Source organism: Coloeus monedula (genome assembly GCF_965178545.1).
Source record: "Coloeus monedula genome assembly, chromosome: 40".
Lineage (NCBI taxonomy): Eukaryota > Metazoa > Chordata > Aves > Passeriformes > Corvidae > Coloeus > Coloeus monedula.
The window spans coordinates 966750-992527 of NC_138820.1; the positions used below are offsets into that span (position 1 = coordinate 966750).

The 25778-nt window shown below is 60.5% G+C and overlaps 2 protein-coding genes across 2 annotated transcripts; both read left to right on the forward strand.

Annotated features, from left to right (window-relative positions):
- Positions 1 to 339: 339 nt before the first annotated feature.
- On the forward strand, positions 340 to 8179 carry SERPINE1 (serpin family E member 1; the record flags this gene model as incomplete). The annotated part of the gene is made up of 10 exons (XM_082300574.1): positions 340 to 483; positions 588 to 755; positions 1534 to 1796; positions 2633 to 2863; positions 4550 to 4744; positions 6039 to 6237; positions 6938 to 7038; positions 7154 to 7240; positions 7356 to 7439; positions 8142 to 8179. Exons 3-10 carry the CDS (start codon positions 1535 to 1537, stop codon positions 8177 to 8179), a joined length of 1197 nt encoding a protein of 398 aa, XP_082156700.1. The 5' UTR covers positions 340 to 483; positions 588 to 755; position 1534.
- Positions 8180 to 10109: 1930 nt separating this feature from the next.
- On the forward strand, positions 10110 to 18400 carry AP1S1 (adaptor related protein complex 1 subunit sigma 1). Its single transcript, XM_082300498.1, has 5 exons — positions 10110 to 10253; positions 11578 to 11756; positions 14050 to 14158; positions 15320 to 15457; positions 18144 to 18400. The coding sequence occupies exons 1-5, from the start codon at positions 10251 to 10253 to the stop codon at positions 18189 to 18191; spliced, it is 477 nt and encodes a 158-aa protein (XP_082156624.1). The 5' UTR covers positions 10110 to 10250; the 3' UTR covers positions 18192 to 18400.
- The last annotated feature ends 7378 nt before the right edge of the window (positions 18401 to 25778 follow it).

A 25778-nucleotide genomic window follows, 5' to 3' on the forward strand; every position in this document is an offset into this window, starting at 1 on the left:
ACACGGGGGGCATGAGGGGGACATGGGGGGGCATGGGGGGCATGGGGACATTGGGGACATGAGGGGGACATTGGGGACATGAGGGGGACACTGGGGACATGAGGGGGAGATTGGGGGTCATGGGGGGGTCACAGGTGACACCGGGGGGGTCACAGGGGTCACGGGTGACACCGGGGGGGGTCACAGGGGTCATGGGAAGGGACACGGGTGGTGACGTAAGGGGGGGGACACGAGTGGAAATCCCCCCCCCCTCACCGGGGCCCCCCCGCCCCCGTCCCTTCCTTTAAAGGCGCCGTCGGGGCCGGAGGCGGCTCCAGAGACGGGAACAACACCAGGACATCGGCACCGGGATCGGGACATCGGGATCGGGACATCGGCACCGGGACCGGAATCGGGACATCGGGATCGGGACATCGGGATCGGGACATCGGCACCAGGTCCGGGATCGGGACATCGGGATCGGGACATCGGCATCGAGATCAGGTCCGGGATCGGGACACTGGGACCGGGATCGGGACAGTGGGACCGGGATCGGGACACCGGGAACGACAGCGGCACACCAGGAGTGACACCGGGATCGGGAGCAGGACACTGGGACTGAGACCGGGACCGAAACCGGGACTGGGACCGGGACACCGGGAGTGAGACCGGGACCCCGGGATACTGGGAGCGAGACCAGGACCAGCGTCGGGATACTGGGATCAAAACCGGAGCTGATACCGGGACAGCAGAACCGGGACTGAGACCAGAGAGAGGTGAGGGGGCGGCAGGACCGAGACCAGCACCAGGACTGGGACTGGGACCAGGATTGGGACTGGGACCAGCGCCCGGACTGGGATTGGGACTGGGATCAGGACCAGGACTGGGACTGTGACCAGGATTGGGACCAAAACGGGGATTGGGACCAGGATTGGGACTGGGACCAGCAGCAGGACTGGGATTGGGACCAGAACTGGGAATAAAACTGGGGTCGGCACCGGGACTGGGATTAGGGTCAGGATTAGGACTGGGGATGACAGCAGGACTGGAACTGGGACTGGGGCTGGCACTGGGACTGGGACTGGGTTTAAAACCAGGATTGGGACTGGAGATGACACCAGGACTGGGACTGGGTTTAGAATCAGGATTGGGACTGGAGGTGACACCAGGACTGGGACTGGGACTGGGTTTAGGATCGGGATCAGGACTGGAGGTGACACCAAGACTGGGACTGGGTTTAGGATCGGGATTGGGACTGGAGGTGACACCAGGACTGGGACTGGGACTGGGTTTAGGATCGGGATCAGGACTGGAGGTGACACCAAGACTGGGACTGGGTTTAGGATCAGGATCGGGACTGGAGGTGACAGCAGGACTGGGACTGGGACTGGGTTTAGGATCGGGATCGGGACTGGAGGTGACAGCAGGAGTGGGACCACCCCTGGTGCCACCCCAAGTGTCACCTCGGTGACCCCCAGACACCGGGGTCCCCTGGGAGGGGAGGGGGCTGCCTCAGTGTCCCCAGTGTCCCCAGTGACACCCATGTCCCTCCAGGATGAGGGTGACCCTGATGTCCCTCGTGGCCGTGGTGGCCCTGGTGGCCCTGGGGGGCTCAGGGACACCGGAACCGGGCCGAGTGTCCCAGTTGGTGACAGATTTCGGGCTGCGGCTGTTCCGGGCGGCGCTGGGACCCCGAGGAGACACCAACGTCGTGTTCGCGCCCTACGGGGCCACCTCGGTTCTGGTGGCCCTGCAGGTGGCCACGGCTGGGAGGGGCCGGAGGCAGCTGGAGGAGGCCACCGGTTTCAGCATCGACGGTGAGGGGGGACAGGGGACAGGGAGGGGACACCTTGGGGTCCTTGTCCCCATGGAGGGTGAGATTTGAGGTCGTTGGGGACACCCCGAAGTCGTTGTCCCTATGGGGGACGGGATTTGGGGTCCTTGTCCCCATGGGGGACACCCCGAGGTCATTGTCCCTATGGGGGACGGGATTTGGGGTCCTTGTCCCCATGGGGGACACCCCGAGGTCATTGGCCCCATGGGGGTGGGATTTGAGGTCCTTGTCCCAATCGGGGGGGGGGGGGGGACACATCCCGAGGGTCCTTATAGGGGACACTTTGGGGTCCCTGTCCCCATAGGTGACACTTTGGGGTCCCTACCCCCATAGGGGACACTTTGGGGTCCCTGTCCCCATAGGTGACACTTTGGGGTCCATGTCACCCTGGGGGTGGTGGCGATGGGTCCCCACTCCCATAGGTGACCCCCTGTCCCCATGGGGGTGGTGGGGGATGGATTCCCATAGGTGGCACTTTGGGGTCCCTGTCCCCATAGGGACACTTTGGGGTCCCTGTCACCCTGGGGGTGGTGGGGGATGGATTCCCATAGGGGACATTTTGGGGTCCCTGCCCCCACAAGTGACGCTGTGGGGTCCCTGTCCCCACAGGTGACATTTTGGGGTCCCTGTCCCCCTGGGGGTGGTGGGGGATGGATTCCCATAGGGGACACTTTGGGGTCCCTGTCCCCCTGGGGGTGGTGGCGATGTGTCCCCACTCCCACAGGGGACACTCTGAGCTCCGTGTCCCCATTGCAGGGGGGTGGTGACACGTCCCCCGCTGTCCCCCCGTCCCCCTCCGTGACTCAGTTTCCCCCGCAGGCTCGGAGGTCTCGGCCGAGCTGCGGGGGCTGCGTCGGGCTCTGCGGGGACCCGGCCACGTGCTGGCGGTGGCCGAGGGGCTCTTTGTGGCCCGGGGGGTGGCCCTGAGCCCCGGCTTCGTCGCCCGGATCCTCCGAGCCCTCGGGCCCCGCAGCGTCGCCCGCGTGGATTTCGGGCGGGGGGAGGGGGCGCGGAGCCTCCTCAACGCCTGGGCCAGGGAGAGGACCCAGGGTGAGACCCCCGGAGGGGAGGGGGGTGATGGGTGTGGGGACCCTTTTTGGGGTGGGGGTGATGGGTGTGGGGACCCCGGTACCCCTTTTTTGGGGTGGGGGGCTATGGGTGCAGAGATCCTTTTTGGGGTGGGGGTGGGGACCCCGGGACCCCTTTTTTGGGGGGGGTGATAGGTGCAGGGACCCTTTGTGGGGTGGGGGTGGTGGGTGTGGGGACCCTTTTTTGGGGTGGGGGCGATGGGTGTGAGGACCCCGGGACCCCTTTTTTTGGGGTGGGGGTGATGGCTGTGGGGTCCACGGGACCCCTTTTTTGGGGTGGGGGTGATGGGTGTGAGGACCCCGATACCCCTTTTTTTGGGGTGGGGGGCTATGGGTGCAGAGATCCTTTTTGGGGTGGGGGTGGGGACCCCGGGACCCCTTTTTTGGGGTGGGGGTGATGGGTTTGGGGACCCCTGGGACCCCTTTAGGGGGGATTCAATGAGTTTGGGGACCCCGGGTCCCTTTTTTGGGGGTTCAAGGGGTTTTTGGGGGGGATCAATTGTTTTAGGTCCCTTTTTTGGGGGGATCAATGGGGTTGGGGACACCCCTCAGGTCCCCAACACCTCCAGGGCTGGTGGCCGGCCTGGTCCCCTCCTTTTTGGGGGGATCAATGGGGTTTTTGGGGGCAGTTCAGTGGGTTTTGGGACCCTTTTTTAGGGGTGCAATGGAGCTTTTTGGGGGTTCATTGCATTTTTTGGGGGGTTCAATGCGTATTTTTGGGGGATCAATGGGGTTTTTTGGGATCAATGGGGTTTTTTTGGGATCACTCGGGTTTTTTGGGAATCACTGGGGTTTTTGGGGGGGTTCAATGGGTTTTAGGACCCTTTTTTGGGGGTGCAATGGAGTTTTGGGGGGTTCAATGCATATTTTTGGGGGTTCAATGGGGTTTTTTGGGAATCAATGGGGGTTTTTGGGAATCACTGGGTTTTTAGGGGTTCAATGGGTTTTGGGACCCTTTTTTAGGTGCGCAATGGAGCTTTTTGGGGGTTCAATGCATATTTTTGGGGGATCAATGTGTATTTTTGAGGGATCAATGGGGTTTTTTGGGAATCACTGGGGTTTTTTGGAGGGTTCAATGGGTTTTGGGACCCTTTTTTGGGGGTGCGATGGCATTTTTGGGGGATCAATGGGGTTTTTTGGGAATCAGTGGGGGTTTTTGGGAATCACTGGGTTTTTGGGGGTTCAATGGGTTTTGGGACCCTTTTTTAGGTGCACAATGGAGCTTTTTGGGGGTTCAATGCGTATTTTGGGGGATCAATGTGTATTTTTGGGGGATCAATGGGTTTTTTGGGAATCACTGGGGTTTTTTGGGGGGGTTCAATGGGTTTTGGGACCCTTTTTTGGGGGTGCAATGGAGCTTTTTGGGGGTTCAATGGGGTTTTTTGGGATCAATGGAGTTTTTGGGGGGGTTCAATGCGTATTTTTGGGGGATCAATGGGGGTTTTGGGAATCAGTGTGGGTTTTTTGGGAGTCACTGGGGGTTTTTGGGAGATTCAATGGGTTTGGGTCCCCTTTTTGGGGGGATTCAACGGGTTTTTTTGAGGAATCAACGGGGATTTTTTTGGGGGTATCAGTTATTTAGGGTCCCTTTTTTGGGGGGATCAATGAGGTTGGGGAGGTGGGAGGTGACACCTCTGTCCCCCTCCAGGGCTGGTGGCCGGCCTGGTCCCCCCCGGGGCTCTGGGTCCCCGCACTCGCCTGGTCCTGGCCAGCGCCCAGTTCTTCCGGGGGGGTTGGGGGACCCCGTTCGCCCCCGGTGCCACCCGCGCGCGTCCCTTCCACCGCCCCGATGGCACCGATGTCACCGTGCCCATGATGGCCCGCGCCGACCGCTTCAGCTGCGGTGAGAGCCGCTGTCACCTCCTGTCACCTCCTGTCACCTCCTGTCACCCTGGGGTCCACCCTGTGTCACCTCCTGTCACCCCTGTGTCACCCTGGGGTCCACCCTGTGTCACCCTGGAGGTCCCTGTGTCACCTCCTGTCACCTCCTGTCACCTCCTGTCACCCTGGGGTCCACCCTGTGTCACCTCCTGTCACCCCTGTGTCACCCTAGGGTCCTCCCTGTGTCACCTCCTGTCACCTCCTGTCACCCTGGGGTCCACCCTGTGTCACCTCCTGTCACTCCTGTGTCACCCTGCGGGTCCCCGTGTCACCTTCTGTCACCTCCTGTCACCTCTGTGTCACCCTGGGGTCCACCCTGTGTCACCCTGGAGGTCCCTGTGTCACCTCCTGTCACTCCTGTGTCACCCTGGGGGTCCCCTCCTGTCACCTCCTGTCACCTCCTGTCACCTCCGTGTCGCCCCTGTGTCACCCTGGGGGTTCCCTCGTGTCACCTCCTGTCACCTCTGTGTCACCCTGGGGTCCACCCTGTGTCACCCTGGAGGTCTCTGTGTCACCTCCTGTCACTCCTGTGTCACCCTGGGGGTCCCCTCCTGTCACCTCCTGTCACTCCTGTGTCACCCTGCGGGTCCCCTCGTGTCACCTCCTGTCACCTCCTGACACCCCTGTGTCACCCTGGAGGTCCCTGTGTCACCTCCTGTCACCTCCTGTTACCCTGGGGTCCACCCTGTGTCACCTCCTGTCGCCCCTGTGTCACCCTGGGGGTCCCTGTGTCACCTCCTGTCACTCCTGTGTCACCCTGGGGTCCACCCTGTGTCACGCTGGGGGTCCACCCTGTGTCACCCTGGAGGTCTCTGTGTCACCTCCTGTCACTCCTGTGTCACCCTGGGGGTCCCCTCGTTTCACCTCCTGTCACCTCCTGACACCCTGGAGGTCCCTGTGTCACCTCCTGTCACTCCTGTGTCACCCTGGGGGTCCACCCTGTGTCACCCTGGGGGTCCCTGTGTCACCTCCTGTCACCCCCGTGTCACCCCTGTGTCCACCCCCCGTCACTCTGTGCCACCCTGTGTGCGTCCTTGTGTCACCCTGAGGTTCCCCGTGTCACCCTGGGTCACCCCGGGGTTCCCCTTGTGTCACCCTGGGGTTCCCCGTGTCACCCTGGGGTTCCCCGTGTCACCCTGTGTCACCCCGGGGTTCCCCGTGTCACCCTGTGTGTCTCCCCCCTGTCACCCCCTGTCCCCCCCATGTCCCCCGGGTGTCCCCTCTGACACCCCCCCCCCGCCTCGTGTCACCCCCAGGGGACTTTGAGACACCCGAGGGTGTCCCCTACACGGTGGTCGAGGTCCCCTACGCGGGGGGGGAGGTGGCCCTGCTGCTGGCGGCCCCCCTGGAGCGCGATGTCCCCATTGTCACCCTCACGCGGCTGCTGGACGCGCGGAGTGTCACCCACTGGGTGACCAACCTCAGCCCCGCCCCCCGCGTGCTCGTCCTGCCCCGGTGAGACCGACAGCGGGGACACTGGGGACACTGGGGGCACTGGGGGCACTGGGGACATTGGGGGACATTGGGGACACTGGGGACATTGGGGACATTGGGGATACTGGGAATACTGGGGGATACTGGGGACACTGGGGACATTGGGGATACTGGGAATACTGGGGGATACTGGGGACACTGGGGACATTGGGGACATTGGGGACATTGGGGATACTGGGGATACTGGGGGATACTGGGGATACTGGGGGACACCGGGGACACTGGGGGCACTGGGGACATTGGGGGCACTGGGAATACTGGGGATACTGGGAACACTGGGGACACTGGGGGCATTGGGGACATTGGGGGACATTGGGGACATTGGGGACATTGGGGGGACATTGGGGCCACTGGGGACATTGGGGATACTGGGGACACTGGGGGATCCTGAGGACATTGGGGACATTGGGGGACACTGGGGACATTGGGGACACTGGGAATACTGGGGACACTGGGGATACTGGGGGCACTGGGGACATTGGGGACACTGGGGACACTGGGGACACCTTGGGGACACTGGGGACATTGGGGACACTGGGGACCCTTGGGGACCCCTGGGGACACTGGGGACCCTTGGGAGCTGCAGAGGGACACTGGGGGACACCGGGAGGGGACATTTGGGGACACCGGAGACCCCAAGTGACCCCTGGCCACCCCTCAGCTTCTCCCTGGACACCTCCTGGGACCTCCGCGGTCCCCTCAAGTCCTTGGGGGTCCTCGACCTCTTCGACCCCGAGGCCGCCGACTTCTCCCCCCTCTCAGGTAAGGGGGCCGGGGGAGGTCCCCTGGGGGTCCCCAAGGGGTCTGGGGGTGTCACCTCGGTGTCACCCGGGGGTCCTGACCCCCGACATTTCTCCCCCCCCCCCCCCCCCCCCAGGTGAGGAGCACCTGGTGCTGGGCCAGGTCCTGCAGAAGGTTCGGATGGAGGTGACAGAAAACGGCACCGAGGTGGCCTCGGCCTCAGGTTGGGGACATTTGGGGACACCTGAGGGGGGGAGGGAGAGGTCTGGGACCCCTTTTTGGGGGGGGGGGGGGGTTTCGAGGGTCTCACAGTCCCCCCCTCCCACCCCATCCCGCAGCTGCCGTGGTTTATTCCCGCATGGCCCCCCTGGAAATCCTCCTGGATCGGCCCTTCCTCTTCCTCATCCGCCACCGCCCCACAGGTTTGGGGGGTTGGGGGGGGGGGGGTCTGGGACAGCTGGGTGTGGGGTTTGGGGGGTCTCTGCCCCATAGATTTGGGGTTGAGGGGGTCCATGTCCCACACATTTGGGTCTGGGGGGATCTGTGCCCCATGGATGTGGATTTTGGGGGGTCTCTGCCCCATAGATTTGGGTCTGGGGGGCGTTTACGTTCCATTTATTGGGTCTGGGAGGGGTCTGTGCCCCATAGATTTGGGTTTGGGGGGTAAGGGCTCCACGGATTTGGGTCTGGGGGGACCTGTGCCCCATGGATGTGGATTTTGGGGGGGTCTCTGCCCCATAGATTTGGGTCTGGGGGGGTTTACATTCCATTTGTTGGGTCTGGGAGGGGTCTGTGCCCCACAGATTTGGGGTTGGGGGGTCTCTGCCCCATAGATCTGGGGTCGGGGGGGATTTTACGTTCCGTTTATTGGGTTGGGAGGGAGTCTGTGACCCACAGATTTGGGTTTGGGGGGTAAAGGCTCCACGGATTTGGGTCTGGGGGGATCTGTGACCCACGGATGTGGATTTTGGGGGGGTGTCTGCCCCATGGATTTGGGTCTGGGGTTTATGTTCCATTTATTGGATCTGGGGGGGGTCTCTGCCCCATAGATTTGGGGTTGGGGTGGTCTCTACCCCACAGATTTGGGTCTGGGGGCGCTTCCTGACCCCTCTGTCCCCCCACAGGTACCGTCCTCTTCGTGGGGCAGGTGACGGAGCCCTGAGCGCCCCACAGGAGGGGTCACCCCACATCGGGGACACCCCAAACTGGGGTCACCCCACACCGGGGGTCCCGGGGGGTCTGCGGGGCTGGGGGAGCTGTAATTTATTGGGGAGAGTTTAATATATTGGGGGGTCACCCCCACAACCTGTCATGGGGTCAGTCGTGTCCTGGGGCTGGGGTCAGTCGTGTCCTGGGGCTGGGGTCAGTCCTGTCCTGGGATTGGGGTCAGTCCTGTCCTGGGTTTGTGGTCAGTCATGTCCTGGTCATGGGGTCAGTCGTGTCCTGGGGCTGGGGTCAGTCGTGTCCTGGAGTTGGGGTCAGTCCTGTCCTGGGGTTGGGGTCAGTCCTGTCCTGGTCATGGGGTCAGTCGTGTCCTGGGGTTGTGGTCAGTCGTGTCCTGGGTTTGTGGTCAGTCCTGTCCTGGTCATGGGGTCAGTCGTGTCCTAGTCATGGGGTCAGTCATGTCCTGGGATTGGGGTCAGTCCTGTCCTGGGTTTGTGGTCAGTCATGTCCTGGGGTTGGGGTCAGTCGTGTCCTGGGGTTGGGGTCAGTCGTGTCCTGAGGCTGGGGTCAGTCGTGTCCTGGGGTTGGGGTCAGTCATGTCCTGGGGATGGGGTCAGTCGTGTCCTGGGGTTGGGGTCAGTCATGTCCTGGGGATGGGGTCAGTCGTGTCCTGGGGTTGGGGTCAGTCCTGTCCTGGTCATGGGGTCAGTTGTGTCCTAGGGTTGTGGTCAAGGTCCCATTTTGGGGCTGGGGTCAGTCCTGTCCTGGGGTTGTGGTCAGTCATGTCCTGGGGATGGGGTCAGTCATGTCCTGGGGATGGGGTCAGTCCTGTCCTGGGTTTGTGGTCAGTCGTGTCTTGGTCATGGGGTCAGTCGTGTCCTGGGATTGGGGTCAGTCCTGTCCTGGGTTTGTGGTCAGTCCTGTCCTGGGGATGGGGTCAGTCGTGTCCTGGGTTTGTGGTCAGTTGTGTCCTGAGGCTGTGGTCAGTCATGTCCTGGGGTTGGGGTCAGTCCTGTCCTGGTCATGGGGTCAGTCATGTCCTGGAGCTGGGGTCAGTCCTGTCCTGAAGCTGTGGTCAGTCGTGTCTTGGTCATGGGGTCAGTTGTGTCCTGGGGTTGGGGTCAGTCCTGTCCTGGTCATGGGGTCAGTCCTGTCCTGAGGTTGGGGTCAGTCGTGTCCTGGTCATGGGGTCAGTCGTGTCCTGGGGCTGTGGTCAGTCGTATCCTGGGGCTGTGGTCAGTCCTGTCCTGGGGTTGGGGTCAGTTGTGTCCTGGGGCTGGGGTCAGTCGTGTCCTGGGGTTGGGGTCAACCCCAGATCCCGCTCTTGGGAACAACCGACGCGTGCCGGTGTCGAGGTCAATGTCCCATCATGGTGTTGGGGTCAACCTTGTCCTGGGGTTGGGGTCACCACCATGTTCCAGGACCCCAAATTCCCCTTTTTCGCCCCCAAATCTCCCCCAAAGGACCCCAAATTCCCTTTTTCGCCCCCAAATCTCCTCCACAGGACCTCAAATTCCCCTTTTTCACCCCCAAATCTCCCCCAAAGGACCCCAAATTCCCCTTCTCCCCCAATTCGGCCCTCTGTTACCATAGCAACGCCCCCATAGCAACCGTTGCCACGGAACCCCTGCCCACGTTGGCTCCACGTTGCCAAGGCAACAGCCCCGCCCCCCCCCCCGGCGTTAGGCCACGCCCCTTCCCCGTTACCAAGGTAACAACCGCACCTCGGCGGGAAGCGCGCTCTGGTTGCCGTGACAACAGGCCACGCCCCTCTCCGTTGCCATGGAAACACCCCGCCCTATTGGGGGAAGCCCTTCCCCGTTGCCTCGCTGCAGGCCACGCCCCTTTCCGCGTTGCCATGGCGACAGGCCGCTCCCTCCGAGCGCCGGCGCATGCGCGGTGACGTCACACCCGGAAGCGACGGGCCCGGCGCGGCGCTGCCGGAGGCGCGGAGCGGCCCCGTCCGACCCCCCCCGATCCCCGGAACCCCTCCGGGACCCCCTCCCTGACCCCCTCCCCGACCCCCGGCCCCGGCCTCGGCCGCGGCCCCGCCCCCGGGACACGGCGCCATGGTGAGCGGAGGGGCGCGGCGGGGGCGGGAGTCACGTGGTTGAGGGGGCGTCACGTGGTACGGGCGGGTGGTCGTGACTTGGGGTTGACCTTTGACCTTTGACCCCGTGACCTGGGCCCGGGTTCCTCACGGGGACAAAGCCCCCTCCCCACCTGGGATCCGTTCCCACGTGACCTCTTCCCCTCCCCCTCCCCCCGGCATCACGTGACTCCCCAGACCCCCAAATCCCCCCAAAATCCCTCCCCAGACCCCCAAACCCCTCCCCAGACCCTCAAATACTCCCAAAAGTCATCCCCTGCCTCCCAAATACCCCCAAATTCCCTCTCCAGATCCCCAAATACCGCCAAAATCCATCCCCAGACCCCCAAATCCCCCCCAATCCCTCTCCAGACATCCAAATCCCCCCCAAATCCATCCCCAGACCCCCAAATGCCCCAAAATCCCTTCCCAGGCATCCAAATCCCCCCAAAATCCATTCTCAGCCCCCCAAATTCATCCCCAAATCCCTCCCTAGCCCCCCAAATACCCCCAAAATCACTCTGCAGACCCGCAAAGCCCCCCAAATCCATCTCCAGACCCCCAAATACCCCCAAAATCCATCCCCAGACCCCCAAGTCCATCCCCAGACCCCCAAATCCCCCCAAAATCCATCCCCAGACCCCCAAATCCATCCCTAGACCCCCAAATGCCCCAAAATCCCTCCCCAGACACCCAAATCCCCCCAAATCCCTTTCCTGACCCCAAAATCCATCCCCAGACCCTCAAATCCATCCCCAAATCCCTCCCTAGCCCCCCAAATACCCTCAAAATCCCTCCCCAGACCCCCAAATCCCCCCAAAATCCATCCCCAGACCCCCAAATACCCCCAAAATCCCTCTCCAGACCCCCAAATGCCCCAAAATCCATCCCCAGACCCCCAAATACCCCCAAAATCCCTCCCCAGACCCCCAAATGCCCCAAAATCCATCCCCAGACCCCCAACACCCCCAAATCCATCCCCAGCCTCTCCAACCCCCCCCCAAATCCCTCTCCAGACCTCCAACCCCCCCCCCAAAATCCATCCCCAGACCCCCAAACCCCCCCAAATCACCCCCAAACTGCCCCAAATCCCCTCCCAGTGCTCCCAGTCCCTCCCAGTGACCCCCCCAATCCCCCCCGGACTCGACTCCAGCCGATTTTCAGCCGCCAAGGGAAGCTGCAGCTCCAGAATCCCCCACTCCCAACCCTTCCCCGAGCTCCCAAACGCCCCCAAATCACCCCCAAACTGCCCCAAATCCCCTCCCAGTGCTCCCAGTCCCTCCCAGTGACCCCCCAAGCCCCCCCAGATGCGGTTCATGCTGCTGTTCAGCCGCCAAGGGAAGCTGCGGCTGCAGAAGTGGTACCTGGCCACGGCTGACAAGGACAAGAAGAAGATGGTCCGGGAGCTCATGCAGGTGGTGCTGGCCAGGAAACCCAAAATGTGCAGCTTCCTTGAGTGGAGGGACCTCAAGGTGGTCTACAAGAGGTAAAACCCCCCAAAAAAAACCCCCCAAAAATCCGTTTTCCCGCCCCGGAAAGAAAGAATTGTGAAAAAACGCCAATTTGCGCCCAAAAATGGAGTTTTTCCCATGAAAAAAGCACTTTTCCGACCAAAAAATGGCTTTTCCTGCCATAACAAAGATGTTTAGGGCCAGGGAAAGAGAGTTTTCTTCCAAAATGTGTCTTTTCCCACCAAAAATGCCTTTTCCCCCAAAAAAATGCCTTTTTCCCCAAAAAATATGTTTTCCCCCCAAAAAAATGCCTTTTTCCCCAAAAAATATGTTTTCCCCCCAAAAAAATGCCTTTTTCCCCCCAAAAAATGCCTTTTTCCCCCCAAAAAAATGCCTTTTTCCCCCCAAAAAATGCCTTTTTCTCCTAAAAACATGCCTTTTTTCCCCAAAAATGCATTTTTCCCAAAAAAACCACTCCTTGTCCACCAAAAAAATCCATCTTTTCTCCCCAAAACCCTTTTCCCACTGAAAAGCCCCCATCCCCTCAAAATGACTCCATTTCCTCCCAAAAATCCCTCATTCCTCCCAAAAATCCAACTTTTCTCCCCAAAATCCTGCTTGCCCCCCCCAAAATGCACCATTCCTCCCAAAAATCCAACTTTCTCCCGGAAAATCCACCTTGTCTCCCAAAAAATCCACTCTTTCCTCAAAAAATCCACCTTTCCCCCCCAAAATCCACATTTTCTCCCCCAAAAATTCAGCCTTGCCATGAAAAATCCAAGTTTTCCCCCCCAAATCCACCTTTTCCACCTAAATCCACCTTTTTTCCCCCAAATCCACCTTTTTTCTCCCAAAATCCACCTTCTTCCCTCCAAAAATTCCACCTTCTCTGACAAAACTCCACCTTCTCCCCCAAAATCCACCCTTTTGCCCAAAAAGCCACCTTTTCCCATCAAAATCCACCTTCTCCACCCAAAATTCCACCTTCTCGCCCCTCCAAAAAACTTCTCCTCTGGTGGGTTTTGGGGTCCACCCCAGTTTTGGCCCCCACCACCACCCCATGATAGGTTGACCACAGTTGGGTTGACCATGATGAGCTGACCATGGGTGGGTTGACCATGGGTGGGTTCACTGCAGTTAAGTTGACCACAGTTGGGTTGGTTGACCATGACTGAGTTGGCCATGGGTGGGTTGACCACAGTTGGGTTGACCACGATGAGATTGACCATGATGGGTCGACCACACTGGGCTGACCATGACTGAGTTGACCATGATGAGCTGACCATGGTTGGGCTGACTATGGTTGGGTTGACCATGATGAGTTCACCACAGCTGGGCTGACCATAGGTGGGTTGACCATGATGGGTTGACCATGATGAGCTGACCATGGGTGGGTTGACCACAGTTGGGTTGACCACGACTGAGTTGACCATGATGAGCTGACCACGGTTGGGTTGACCATGGTTGGGTTGACCATGATGAGTTCACCATGACTGGGCTGACCATAGGTGGGTTGACCATAGGTGGGTTGACCACAGTTGGGTTGACCATGATGAGATTGACCACACTGGGTTGACCACACTGGGTTGACCACAACTGAGTTGACCGTGATGAGCTGACCATGGTTTGGTTGACCACGGTTGGGTTGACCATGATGGGTTGACCATGATGAGATTGACCATGATGAGTTGACCACACTGGGTTGACCACGACTGAGTTGACCATGATGAGTTCACCACGACTGTGCTGACCATAGGTGGGTTGGCCATGGTTGGGCTGACCATGGTTGGGGTGACCATAGGTGGGTTCACCATGATGAGTTGACCACAATTGGGCTCACCATGGTTTGGTTGACCATAAGTGGGTTGACCATGATGAGTTGACCACAGTTGAGCTGACCATGGTTGAGCTGACCACAATTGAGCTGACCATGTTGAGTTGACCATAATGAGTTGACCACAGTTGAGCTGACCATGATGAGCTGACCATGGTTGGGTTGACCATGTTGAGTTGACCATAATGAGTTGACCACAGTTGAGCTGACCATGATGAGCTGACCATGGTTGGGTTGACCATGTTGAGTTGACCATAATGAGTTGACCACAGCCGACTTGACCACATTGAATTGACCGCACCAGCTTGACCATGGGTGGCTTGACCATGATGAGTTGACCATGACTGGATTCACCACATTGTGTTGACCAAACTGGCTTGACCACAATGGCTTGACCATGGTGACATCTGAGGCCTCCTTGGGGACACGTTCCCATCCCCCGGTGGGTTTCGGTGCCCCAGGGGACGTCCCCACCCCAATGTTGTCCCCTCCAGGTACGCCAGCCTCTACTTCTGCTGCGCCATTGAGGGCCAGGACAACGAGCTGATCACGCTGGAGCTCATCCACCGCTACGTGGAGCTGCTGGACAAGTATTTCGGCAGCGTGAGTGGGGACACAGCCCTGGGGGACACCTCAGGGTCACCACGGACACCTCAGGGTCACCAGAAACATCTCAGGGTCATCAGAAACATCTCGGGGACATCTTGGGGTCACCAGAAGCATCCCAGGCTCATCAGGGCCACCCCAAGGTTCACCAGGAGCACCCCAAGGGTCACCAGGGACACCATAAGGGCCACTCTGGGTCACCAGGAGAACCCCGAGGGCCACCAGGAACATCTCAAGGACATCCCAGGGTCACCAGGAGCAGCCCAAGGGTCACCAGGGCCACCCCAGGGCCACCGGGAACATCTCAAGGACATCCCAGGGTCACCAAGAGCAGCCCAAGGGTCACCAGGGCCACCCCAAGGTTCACCAGGAACCTCTCAAGGACATCCCAGGGTCACCAAGAGCAGCCTAAGGGTCAGCAGGGCCACCCCACGGTCACCAGGAACATCTCAAGGACATCCCAGGGTCACCAAGAGCAGCCTAAGGGTCACCAGGACCACCCCAGGGCCACCAGGAACATCTCAAGGACATCCCAGGGTCACCAAGAGCAGCCTAAGGGTCACCAGGGCCACCCCAGGGCCACCGGGAACATCTCAAGGACATCCCAGGGTCACCAAGAGCAGCCTAAGGGTCACCAGGACCACCCCAGGGCCACCAGGAACATCTCAAGGACATCCCAGGGTCACCAAGAGCAGCCTAAGGGTCACCAGGGCCACCCCAGGGCCACCGGGAACATCTCAAGGACATCCCAGGGTCACCAGGAGCAGCCTAAGGGTCACCAGGGCCACCTCAGGGTCACCAGGAACATCTCAAGGACATCCCAGGGTCACCAAGAGCAGCCTAAGGGTCACCAGGGCCACCCCAGGGCCACCGGGAACATCTCAAGGACATCCCAGGGTCACCAAGAGCAGCCCAAGGGTCACCAGGGCCACCCCAGGGTCACCAGGAACATCTCAAGGACATCCCAGGGTCACCAAGAGCAGCCTAAGGGTCAGCAGGGCCACCCCAGGGCCACCGGGAACATCTCAAGGACATCCCAGGGTCACCAGGAGCTGCCCAGTGCCCCTTTTCTCCCCACCCTCCCCCATAACCCCACCGACCCCCAAATTTTGGGGTGTCCCCGGGGGTCCTTCAAGTGACCCCGACCCCTCCGGCCAGGTGTGTGAGCTGGACATCATCTTCAACTTCGAGAAGGCCTATTTCATCCTGGACGAGTTCGTGATGGGCGGCGAGATCCAGGACACCTCCAAGAAGAGCGTCCTCAAGGCCATCGAGCAGGCGGACCTGCTGCAGGAGGTGGGGACACCCCAAAAATCCGTGGGGAGGGGTGTGGGGCACCCCAAAATCCATGGGGGGACTTGTAGGGTCATGGTGCTCCTCAAAAATCCCCTATGGACCATCCATGAGGTCATGGGGACCCCAAAATCCATGGGGGGACTTGTAGACCCCAGAAATCCCCTATGGACCATCCATGAGGTCATGGTGACCCCAAAATCCATGGGGGTCATTGTAGGGTCATGGTGACCCCAAAAATCCTTTATGGACCATCTATGAGGTCATGGTGACCCCAAAACCCATGGGGGGACCTGTAGGGTCATGGTGACCCCAAAAATCCTTTATGGACCATCCATGAGGTCATGGTGACCCCAAAACCCATGGGGGGACCTGTAGGGTCATGGTGACCCCAAGAATCCCCTATGGACCATCCATGAGGTCATGGTGACCCCAAAATCCATGGGGGGACTTGTAGGGTCATGGTGACCCCAGAAATCCCCTATGGACCATCCATGAGGTCATGGGGACCCCAAAATCCATGGGGGTCATTGTAGGGTCATGGTGACCCCAAGAATCCCCTATGGACCATCCATGAGGTCATGGGGACCCCAAAATCCATGGGGGGTCATTGTAGGGTCATGGTGACCCCAAAAATCCTTTATGGAACATCGGTAGGATCATGGTGACCCCAAAATCCATGGGGGGACTTGTAGGGTCATGGTGACCCCAGAAATCCCCTATGGACCATCCATGAGGTCATGGGGACCCCAAAATCCATGGGGGTCATTGTAGGGTCATGGTGACCCCAAGAATCCCCTATGGACCATCCATGAGGTCATGGTGACCCCAAAACCCATGGGGGGACCTGTAGGGTCATGGTGACCCCAAGAATCCCCTATGGACCATCCATGAGGTCATGGTGACCCCAAAATCCATGGGGGGACTTTGTAGGGTCATGGTGACCCCAGAAATCCCCTATGGACCATCCATGAGGTCATGGTGACCCCAAAATCCATGGGGGGACTTGTAGGGTCATGGTGACCCCAAAAATCCTTTATGGAACATCGGTAGGATCATGGTGACCCCAAAATCCATGGGGGTCATTGTAGGGTCATGGTGACCCCAGAAATCCCCTATGGACCATCCATGAGGTCATGGTGACCCCAAAATCCATGGGGGTCATTGTAGGGTCATGGTGACCCCAAGAATCCCCTATGGACCATCCATGAGGTCATGGTGACCCCAAAATCCATGGGGGGACTTTGTAGGGTCATGGTGACCCCAGAAATCCCCTATGGACCATCCATGAGGTCATGGGGACCCCAAAATCCATGGGGGTCATTGTAGGGTCATGGTGACCCCAGAAATCCCCTATGGACCATCCATGAGGTCATGGTGACCCCAAAATCCATGGGGGTCATTGTAGGGTCATGGTGACCCCAAGAATCCCCTATGGACCATCCATGAGGTCATGGGGACCCCAAAATCCATGGGGGTCATTGTAGGGTCATGGTGACCCCAGAAATCCCCTATGGACCATCCATGAGGTCATGGTGACCCCAAAACCCATGGGGGTCATTGTAGGGTCATGGTGACCCCAAGAATTTCCTATGGACCATCCATGAGGTCATGGTGACCCCAAAATCCATGGGGGTCATTGTAGGGTCATGGTGACCCCAGAAATCCCCTACAGGGATCCCTCTTTGTCCCCCTCCCCCCCCCCCCCAAATTTTGGGGCTGAGTCCCCTCTTTGACCCCCCAAATTTTGGGGGGGGAAGTCCCCCCCTTTATCCGCCCAGCATCCTCCAAATTTTGGGAGGGGTCCTCCTTTGTCCTCCCCAAATTTTAGGGGAGGGTCCCCCCTTTATCCATCCCCCAAAACCCCCCAAATTTTGGGGGTGTCCCCTCTTTGATCCCCCAAATTTTGGGGGGGGAAGTCCCCCCCTTTATCCCCCCAGCATCCCCCAAATTTTGGGAGGGGTCCCCCTTTGCCCGCCCCCATTTTAGGGGAGGGTCCCCCCTTTATCCATCCCCCAAAACCCCCCCAAATTTTGGGGGTGTCCCCTCTTTGACCCCCCAAATTTTGGGGGGGGAAGGTGTCCCCCATTTATCCCCCCAGCATCCCCCAAATTTTGGGAGGGGTCCCCCCTTTGCCCCCCCCCTATTTTTGGGGAGGGTCCCCCCTTTGCTCCCCCCATTTTAGGGGAGGGTCCCCCCTTTATCCATCCCCCAAAACCCCCCAAATTTTGGGGGTGTCCCCTCTTTGATCCCCCAAATTTTGGGGGGGAAGGTCCCCCCCCTTTATCCCCCCAGCATCCCCCAAATTTTGGGAGGGGTCCCCCTTTGCCCCCCCCCCATTTTAGGGGAGGGTCCCCCCTTTATCCATCCCCCAAAACCCCCCCAAATTTTGGGGGTGTCCCCTCTTCGACCCCCCCAAATTTTGTGGGGGGAGCTCCCCCCCCTTTATCCCCCCAGCATCCCCCAAATTTTGGGAGGGGTCCCCCTTTGCCCCCCCCCCATTTTAGGGGAGGGTCCCCCCTTTATCCACCCCTCAAAACCCCCCCAAATTTTGGGGCTGAGTCCCCTCTTTGCCTCCCCCCCCCATATTTTGGGAGTCGGGGAGGGGTCCCCCCTTTTACCCCCCCCCCCAAATTTTCGGGGAGGGGTCCCCCCAAATTTAACTCCCCCTTTTCCCCCCCCCCCACAGGAAGACGAATCCCCCCGGAGCGTCCTGGAGGAAATGGGGCTGGCGTAGCCCTTCCCCCCCCCCAAAAAAAATTTGGGGAGGGGGTGGGAGGTGGCAACGGGACCCCCCCCACCCCCAAATTTTTGGGGACCCCCCCCCCACCCCACGGGACCAATCACAGCCTGGAGAAGACAACAAAAGGTGGGGGGGGGAGAAGACCCCCCCCCATGGCCCCCCCAAATTGTAAATATATCTATAAGGGGGGGCCCTAATTTTTTGGGGTGGGGGGGCCCTAATTTTTAGGGTGGGGGGGTCCCTAAATTTTTTGGGGGGGAGTGGGGAGGGTCCCTAAATTTTTTGGAGGTGGGGGGGGGGGTCCTTCACCTTTATTTTGGGGAGGGGGAGGTCCTAAATGGGTGCCCCCCCCCCCCCCATTCCCGCCCCAAAATTGGGTCCCCCTTTTGGGGTGCCCCCCCCCCCCAATTTTTTGGGATTTGGGACCCCCCCCCCATTATGGGACCACCGACCCCCCCCCAAAAAAAAATTTGGAATAAAATCTGTGGAGACTCAACCTGAGCTTGGTGATTTGGGGGGGAGGGGGGTGGATTTTGGGGGGGCAAATGGATTTTGGGGGGGTCATTTTATCCCTTTTTGGGGTCATTTTATCCCTTTTTGGGGTCATTTCCCCCTTTTGGGGTCATTTTTACCCTTTTTGGGGTTATTTTGTTCCTTTGGGGTTTATTTTACCCCTTTTTGGCGTTATTTTATCCCCTTGTTAGGGTGATTTTACCCCTTTTTGGGATTATTTTGCCCCTTTTTGGGGTCATTTTTACCCTTTTTGGGGTTATTTTTACCCTTTTTGGGGTTTATTCCCTTTTTGGGGTTATTTTACCCTTCTTCGAATGTTTGGTCACATTTTGGGATCATTTTCCCTCTTTTTGGGGCTATTTTACCCCTTTTTGGGGTGATTTTACCCCTTTTTGGGATTATTTTGCCCTTTTTGGGGTAATTTTTACCCTTTTTGGGGTCATTTTATCCCTTTTTGGGGTCGTTTCGCCCCTTTTTGGGATCATTTAATCCCTTTTTGGGGTCATTTCCCCCCTTTGGGGTCATTTTTACCCTTTTTGGCGTTATTTTGTTCCTTTGGGGTTTATTTTACCCCTTTTTGGGGTTATTTTATCCCCTTTTTAGGGTGATTTTACCCCTTTTTGGGATTATTTTGCCCTTTTTTGGGGTCATTTTTACCCTTTTTGGGGGTATTTTTTCCCTTTTTTGGGGTCATTTTATCCCTTTTTTGGGTCATTTTACCCCTTTTTTGGGGTCGTTTCACCCCTTTTTGGGGTCATTTTATCCCTTTTTTGGGTCGTTTTAGCCCTTTTTGGGGTCGTTTTACCCCTTTTGGGGGTATTTTATCCCTTTTGGGGATTGTTTTTACCCCTTTTTTGGGTCATTTTACCCCTTTTTTGGGTCATTTTAGCCCTTTTTGGGGTCGTTTTACCCGTTTTTGGGGTATTTTATCCCCGGCGGTCCCGAATTTACCCCTGGGGGGGGGTTGATTTGCCCCGGGGGGGGGCAGGAGAAGCCCCCTCCTCCCCCCCCAAGAACGGGAGTAACTCGTACTAAAATAGTCGCTTTTATTCGTTAGCAAAATTAGTGATTGGGGGGTTATTTACAGCCAACCCCCCCGGGGGCACTGGGAGAGACTGGGAGGGCTCTGGGGCTGGAACTGGGGGGACTGGGAGGGACTGGGAGGGCTCTGGGGCTGGAACTGGGGGGACTGGGAGGGACTGGGAGAGACTGGGAGAGACTGGGAGGGCTCTGGGGCTGGAACTGGTGGGACTGGGAGAGACTGGGAGGGCTCTGGGGCTGGAAGTGGTGGGACTGGGAGAGACTGGGAGGGCTCTGGGGCTGGAACTGGGAGGACTGGGAGAGACTGGGAGGGCTCTGGGGCTGGAACTGGGAGGACTGGGAGGGACTGGGAGGGCTCTGGGGCTGGAACTGGGGGGACTGGGAGGGCTCTAGGACTGGGGAGAGGGGACTGGAACTGGAACTGGGAGGGACTGGGAGAACTGAGGGCAGCCCCAGGGCTGGAACTGGGAGAACTGGGAGGGTTCTGGGGCTGGAACTGGGAGAACTGGGGCAGTGGCTTCAGGGCTGGAACTGGGAGAAACTGGGAGGGTTCTGGGGCTGGAACTGGGAGAACTGGGAGGGTTCTAGGGCTGGAACTGGGAAAACTGGGATGGTGGCTTCAGGGCTGGAATTGGGAGAAACTGGGAGGGTTCTGGGGCTGGAACTGGGAGAACTGGGAGAGTTCTAGGGCTGGAACTGGGAGAACTGGGGGCAGCTCCAGGGCTTGAACTGGGAGAACTGGGAGAACTGGGAATGGGGGGAGGGAAAAGGAGAACAACCATGAGACCGGGACAGGGCGAGGGGACTCTACAGTCGGAACTGGGACAACTGGGAGGACCCAACTGGTGGCCACAGATCAACGGCAACGACCCCAGACTGGGGAGGGGGCGACACATCCGAGCACGGGGGGGGGGGGGTTTTGGGGGGGGTGGCAGGGGGGTGGATTTTGGGGGGGTTTTGGGGGTCTCCCCCTTACGGATACCCCCGGGGGGGGCTCCCCAAAACCCTCTCCAGGTAATTCTGCAGCTCCCGATCCCTCAGCGGGGGCGGGGGGCGCCGGGGGGGCGGCAGGAAAGTCCTTCCTGGGAGCTGTTCCAGAGGCCGGGAGCGGGGCCGGGGGGGTCGGCTGAGCTTCGGGGGGGTCTCCATTCCCACCATTCCCATGGCCAAGCCCATGCCGGCCTCCTCCTTGCGCTTCTGCTCCACGTCGTGGATGATGTCCACCACGTCGTCGGCCGGCAGGTGCAGCTTGCTGGACAGCTCGATCAGTTGGTCGATGGTCCCGGGGTCCAGCTCGTCCACTTCGGCCGGATCCTGCGGCGGGATCTCGTTGGAATTCCCACCCCCGACCTCCTCGGATCCAGCCGCGATGGCGTTCGGGATCCGGTTGCCCCGCGCCGGTATCCGGTGGCCACGTGCTGGCAGGATCTCGTTGTCTTCCAAGCCGCCGTTGCCGTTGAGGTCGTCGTTGGCGTCGTAGCCAGCCCGGACCTTGAAGCCGCCGTTGTCGCCGAGGTCGTCGCTGCCGTCGTCGTAGCCGCCCTTGGCCGCGAAGCCGCCGTTGTCGCCGAGGTCATTGTTGGCCTTCAGGCCGCGGTTGCCCCCGAAGTCCTCGGTGGTGCCAGCCTTGACCTTGAAGCGCCGGTTGACCTTGAAGACCTCGTTGCCATCGTTGCCGTCGTAGCCGCCCTTGTAGCCATCGAGGTCATCGCCGAGGCCAAACCTGTCCTTGCCCTTGTAGCCCCCGTTGCCCTTGAAGCCCTGGTGGCCATCGAGGTCATCTCCGAGGTCATTACCGAGGCCAAACCTGTCCTTGCCCTTGTAGCCCTGGTGGCCATCGAGCTCATCGCCGAGGTCATCGTTGAGGTCATTACCGAGGCCAAACCCATCCTTGCCGTTCTCCCCAAACCCATCATCACCTTCCAACCCTTCCTCTTCATCCACCACCTCCTCCTCCTCCTCCTCGGACCGTTTATCCTCGGCCACGGCCGCGCCGGGCCCGCGCAGGAGGTACCGGAGCAGCAGATCCGAGGCCAAATCGGCCAAACGCTCCTCTTCGGCCGCCGCCTTGCGCGCCGCCTGCGCTTGCCGCCGGCTCTCGGCCAGCTCCTCGTAACGCCGCTCCAGCAGCCGGTGCTCGAGGCTCTGCTGCTGCCGGAGCTGCCGCGAGCTGGGCCAGCCCCCGTCCCGCTCCCGCTCCCGGTCCCGCTGCCGGTCCCGCTTGGCTTCGGCGCGGAGACGCCCCAGTTCTTCCAGTTCCTTCAGCACCTCGGCGTGGGGGCCCAGCGGCGGCGTGGAGCGCTTGGAGACGGCGTGGGGAGGGGGCGGAGGGGTTTGAGGGGTGCTGGTGGGAGTCGGGGGGGTGCCCCCGGTGTTGGCACCTCCGGCGCGGTGGGGGTCGCTGGGGGGTAGCGGGGTGGGTTGGGGGCGGCTCTGGACCAGGAGGCTGATGGAGAGCAGGAGGGCGGCGCTGCGGAGGGGGCGCGGGGGGGGCGTCATGGCGCCTGGAAAAGGGGGAGGGGGGGGTGTGGGGTGGGGACGTGGGGGTGACCCCCGAATTTGGGGAGGTGAACCCCACACCCCTCTGGGTCGTGGCACCGCACCCTGATGGCGCCGGTGGCGTCCAGAGATCTCCCGAAGTCATGGAGACCTCTCCCCCGTGTCGCCAGGGTCACCCCCAGGACCCCCCCCCAGTGTCACCAGTGTCACCCCCAGGACCCCCCCCGTGTCACCAGTGTCACCCCAGGATTCTCTCAGTGTCACCAGTGTCACCCCAGGACCCTCCCAGTGTCACCAGTGTCACCCCAGCACCCCCCCCCATGTCACCAGTGTCACCCCAGGACCCCCCCAGTGTCGCCAGTGTCACCCCAGCACCCTCCCAGTGCCACCAGTGTCACCCCAGCACCCCCCCCATGTCACCAGTGTCACCCCAGGACCCCCCCAGTGTCGCCAGTGTCACCCCAGGACGCTCCCAGTGTCACCAGTGTCACCCCAGCACCCCCCAGTGTCACCAGTGTCACCCCAGGACCCCCCCCTAAGCACCCCCCGCCAGGTGCTGGCCGATGCTTTTGGGGGAGGGGCCGCCCCCCATTTTTTGGGTTCCCCTCCCCCCCCCCCCCCCCGCCAAATCCGTGCTGGGATCCCCCCGTGGGGACAGAGGGGGGGCAGCGGGGAGCACGCGCAGGGGACACGCACGGGTGTGAACACCTGGGGCACACTCACACACCCTGCAGGGTGACACACGCAGGGTGACACACGCAGGGTGACACACGCAGGGTGACACACACAGGTGACACAGGGTGACACACTCAGGGGTGACACACGCTCAGGGTGACAAAAACAGGGTGACACACGCTCAGGGTGACACACTCGGGGTGACACACGCAATCCCAGGGAACATACACACGCACCCTGCAGGGTGACACACACTCAGGGTGACACACACAGGGTGACAAAAACAGGGTGACACACGCTCAGGGTGACACACGCAATCCCAGGGAACATACACACGCACCCTGCAGGGTGACACACAGGGTGACACACACAGGGTGACAAAAACAGGGTGATGCACACTCAAGGTGACACACGCTCAGGATGACACACACAGGTGACAAAACCAGGGCGCCATATGCTCAGGGTGACACATGCAGGGTGACAAAAACAGGGTGACACACGCTCAGGGTGACACACACAAGTGACACACAGGGTGACACACTCGGGGTGACACACACAATCCCAGGGAACACACACGCACCCTGCAGGGTGACACACGCTCAGGGTGACACACGCTCAGGGTGACACAGGTGAGACACAGGGTGACACAGGTGACAAAAACAGGGTGACACACGCAGGTGACACGCTCAGGGTGACACACTCGGGGTGACAAAAACAGGGTGACAAAAACAGGGTGACACATGCTCAGGGTGACACACGCAGGGTGACACACACAGGGTGACAAAAACAGGGTGACACACGCTCAGGGTGACACAGACAGGTGACACACGCAGGGTGACACACACAATCCCAGGGAACACACACACGCACCCTGCAGGGTGACACACACAGGTGACACACACAGGTGACACACGCTCAGGGTGACACACGCTCAGGGTGACACACACAGGGTGACACACACAGGTGACACACACAGGTGACACACGCTCAGGGTGACACACACAGGTGACACACTCAGGGTGACACACACAGGTGACACACGCTCAGGGTGACACACACAGGGTGACACACACAGGGTGACACACACAGGTGACACACACAGGTGACACACGCTCAGGGTGACACACTCAGGGTGACACACGCTCAGGGTGACACACACAGGGTGACACACACAGGTGACACACACAGGTGACACACGCTCAGGGTGACACACGCTCAGGGTGACACACACAGGGTGACACACGCTCAGGGTGACACACACAGGTGACACACACAGGTGACACACGCTCAGGGTGACACACACAGGGTGACACACACAGGTGACACACACAGGTGACACACGCTCAGGGTGACACACACAGGGTGACACACACAGGTGACACACACAGGTGACACACGCTCAGGGTGACACGCTCAGGGTGACACACACAGGTGACACACACAGGTGACAAACGCTCAGGGTGATACACGCTCAGGGTGACACACACAGGGTGACACACGCTCAGGGTGACACACACAGGTGACACACACAGGTGACACACGCTCAGGGTGACACACGCTCAGGGTGACACACACAGGGTGACACACACAGGTGACACACACAGGTGACACACGCTCAGGGTGACACGCTCAGGGTGACACACACAGGTGACACACACAGGTGACACACGCTCAGGGTGACACACGCTCAGGGTGACACACACAGGGTGACACACTCAGGTGACACACGATCAGGGTGACACACACAGGGTGACACACACAGGTGACACACACAGGGTGACACACGCTCAGGGTGACACACACAGGGTGACACACACAGGTGACACACACAGGTGACACACGCTCAGGGTGACACACTCAGGGTGACACACACAGGTGACACACACAGGTGACACACGCTCAGGGTGACACACGCTCAGGGTGACACACACATTCCCAGGGAACACACACACGCACTCTCGCACACACGCAGCGCTCCCGCTCACGTGCGCGCGCACACCGGGCACACGTGCACGCGCACGTGAGCACACCCCCCCCCCCGCACCCCCCCCCCGCAATGCCCCACCCCCCTCAAATCCCCCTCCCCTCCCCCGACGCGTGCGCACGCCCCATCCCCCCACCCAAACACCCCCCTCCCCCTTCCCTCCCTCCCCCCCCCCCCCGGGAACACCCCCACGGCCACACCCACGCGGATCGCACCCATCCCCCACCCCCACCGCACCCACGCGTGCCCATCCCCCCCCACCCCCCGCGCCCACGCACCCCCCCGGCTCCTTGCACGCGCACCCCCCTTTGCTTCCCCCCTCCCCCCCCGTCAAATTTTCGCCTCCCCCCCCCCCCCCGACCCTTTTCACGCCCCCGGAAAATCCCCCCCCCCTCCAAAAAATCCCCTTTGGGGGAGGGGAGACCCCACCCAATCTCCCCTCCAAAAACACAAATTGGGGGGAGGGAGGGGGAACTTACCGGCTCCGGGGGGGTCTCTGCCGCTCCGGGGGGTTCCCCCCCCTCTTCCAGGCTGGGGGGGGGGGGGGCGGCGCTGGGTGGGAGGGTCCCGAAAAGGGGGGGGGGGTCTTGAAGAAGGGCGGGGGAGGGGGCGCGAAGCGGTGGTGGGGGGGTGGTCCCGGTGAGGGGGGATTCCAGTGAGGGGGGATCCGGTAAAAGCGGGGGTGGGGGTCGCCCAAGCGGGAGGGGGAGTTCAGGAGAAGGGGGGGGGTCGCGGTGAGGAGGGGGGGCCGCGGTGAGAAGGGGAAAAGGGGGGGGGTCGCGGTGGTCTCGCCGTCGTCTCGCCCTTCAGCACCGCGGACAGCGCCGGCTCCGCCCCCTTTATACGCGCGGGGGCCCCACGTGGGGGGT

Excerpts from the sequence above, each read along its gene's own strand:
- AP1S1 (XM_082300498.1), top strand. Across the intron at positions 11,757-14,049 it reads CTCAAGGTGGTCTACAAGAG|GTACGCCAGCCTCTACTTCT; the intron begins GTAAAACCCCCC and ends TGTCCCCTCCAG. Across the intron at positions 14,159-15,319 it reads TGGACAAGTATTTCGGCAGC|GTGTGTGAGCTGGACATCAT; the intron begins GTGAGTGGGGAC and ends CCCTCCGGCCAG.